General features: G+C 70.9%; 1 protein-coding gene across 1 annotated transcript; it reads left to right on the plus strand.

The window, feature by feature from the left end:
- Positions 1 to 50: 50 nt before the first annotated feature.
- On the plus strand, positions 51 to 1,683 carry MNEG_9085 (Eukaryotic translation elongation factor 1alpha; the record flags this gene model as incomplete). The annotated part of the gene is made up of 5 exons (XM_014042446.1): positions 51 to 74; positions 431 to 790; positions 987 to 1,131; positions 1,437 to 1,585; positions 1,639 to 1,683. 5 exons carry the CDS (start codon positions 51 to 53, stop codon positions 1,681 to 1,683), a joined length of 723 nt encoding a protein of 240 aa, XP_013897900.1.
- Positions 1,684 to 1,837: the final 154 nt, after the last annotated feature.

The following is a 1,837-nucleotide window of genomic DNA, read 5'->3' on the forward strand; positions in this document are numbered from 1 at the left end:
TTGACGCGCGCACCGTCAAGGTCACCACCCTGCTGGACGCCCTCAACGACATGGTCATCGTGCCCGAGCGCAAGGTGGGGGCCGGCCGTGGCTGTGGGGGCACAGGGGGCGCGGGCGGGGCTGGAGCCGCGCCTGAGCGGGAACGAAGGCCCTCCTTGACTTGAGAATGGTGTCGTGCTGTTTGGTCCCGGCACGTCTTTGGGGCGGGGAGCCGCCTGCAGCTGCGGACTGACCGGTGTTGGCTGTGCGCAGATGCGCAGTGGAGCCAGGGGGTCGCCACGCAATCAGTGCGCCTGCCAGGGCGGCGCGGCAGGCAGCCTGGGGTCCCGCCTTTGCCGTCGTCCTGGCTCCAACCCAAAGCACCAACCGCCTCGACCCTGCCAACGACTGCCCCTCACCAAACCCCTCCAAAACCCCCCGCCCCGGCCAGACCGACGCGCCCCTGCGCGTGCCCATCTCCGGCGCCTACAAGATCAAGGGTGTGGGTGACGTGCTGGCCGGCCGCGTGGAGCAGGGCGTTGTCAAGCCTGGTGATGAGGTGATCTTCCTGCCCACCCACACCACCGCCAACCCCTGCGTGGGCAAGGTGTTCACTGTGGAGATGCACCACAAGCGCGTGGACAAGGCGGGGCCGGGCGACAACGTCGGAATGAACATCAAGGTGGGGGCGGGGCGTGGCGCGGCGCGGCGCGGCGAAGGGCGCGCGGCGCAGCGCTGTGGAGCCGTTCCGAGGATGGGCGGGGTGCTGGTGATCCTGGGGCAGCCGACTGGCCTGGCGGGAGGGGAGGATGTATGGAGCCGCTTTTCGGCACAGGCGTTCCCCGCATCGTGCTTCCTTTCTGTACATACGCACCCGCCCCAGCCTTCAATTCCACCCACTTCGCCAGCGTCGCGGCCTTGCATGTCTCGGCACCCCGCCCGTGTCGCACCTCGCATCCGACCTCCGCCCCCCCTCCACCCTGCGACCCCACCGCTCCACCCCGAAGGGCCTGGACAAGGGCAACATGCCCCGCACCGGCGACGTGATGATCCTCAAGTCCGACCAGACCCTCAAGCCCTGCAAGGACTTCACCGCCCAGATCCAGACCCTGGACATCCCCGGGGAGGTCAAGGCCGGGTACAGCCCCATCGGTGCGCCGCCGCCCGGGGCACGGGCGGGGGGGGGGAAGGGCAGGCGCCGAGGCGGCGTGCGCCGCAGGGGCCGTTGTCCTCGGCTTTGGGGTAAAGGCGGTTGGTTCCCTGCTGAGCGCAGCATTTGCTGCCCCTCCATGGCCTCAGCGCGGCTCGGGCGCAAGATGCTGCATCACCTCCCTAACTCCCGCACCCGCACCATGCCAGAACACCCCCTCCCTCCCCCTCCCGGCCTCCCTCCCGCTCCCGCGCCCGGGCCGCACCGTGCCGCAACATCCCCCTCGCTCACCCTCCCCCTTCCCCAGGCTTTGTGCGGTGCGGCCGCTCCGCCTGCAAGATCACCAAGATCAGCTGGAAGGTCGGCAAGGAGACCGGCGGCAAGAAGCTGGACGCCCCCCACGCCCTCAAGGCCAATGAGATGGCGGAGGTCGTCTTCGAGCCCTGCCAGCCCCTGGTGAGGCGGCGCGCGGCACGGGGCCGGCCAGCGGCCTGCGTGCGTGTGCAGAGGCGGGGCAGGCAAGGGCGCGGCCGCGGGGCGCGCGAGCGGCTTGAGCCGCAGGGAGATGATGCGCAGCGGTGGCGTGACGCCAACCCACGCGGCGTTGGGTGCGGTGGGCGCAAACTAGGCGTGGGAGCTCTGTGCAGACGCCGCGATGGGCGGCCGCAGGCGCGGCTGCCGGCTGTACGCCGCTCCCTGTGCGTCCTC

The sequence above is a fragment of the Monoraphidium neglectum genome (genome assembly GCF_000611645.1).
Source record: "Monoraphidium neglectum strain SAG 48.87 unplaced genomic scaffold scaffold01813, whole genome shotgun sequence".
In the NCBI taxonomy this organism is placed as follows: domain Eukaryota; kingdom Viridiplantae; phylum Chlorophyta; class Chlorophyceae; order Sphaeropleales; family Selenastraceae; genus Monoraphidium; species Monoraphidium neglectum.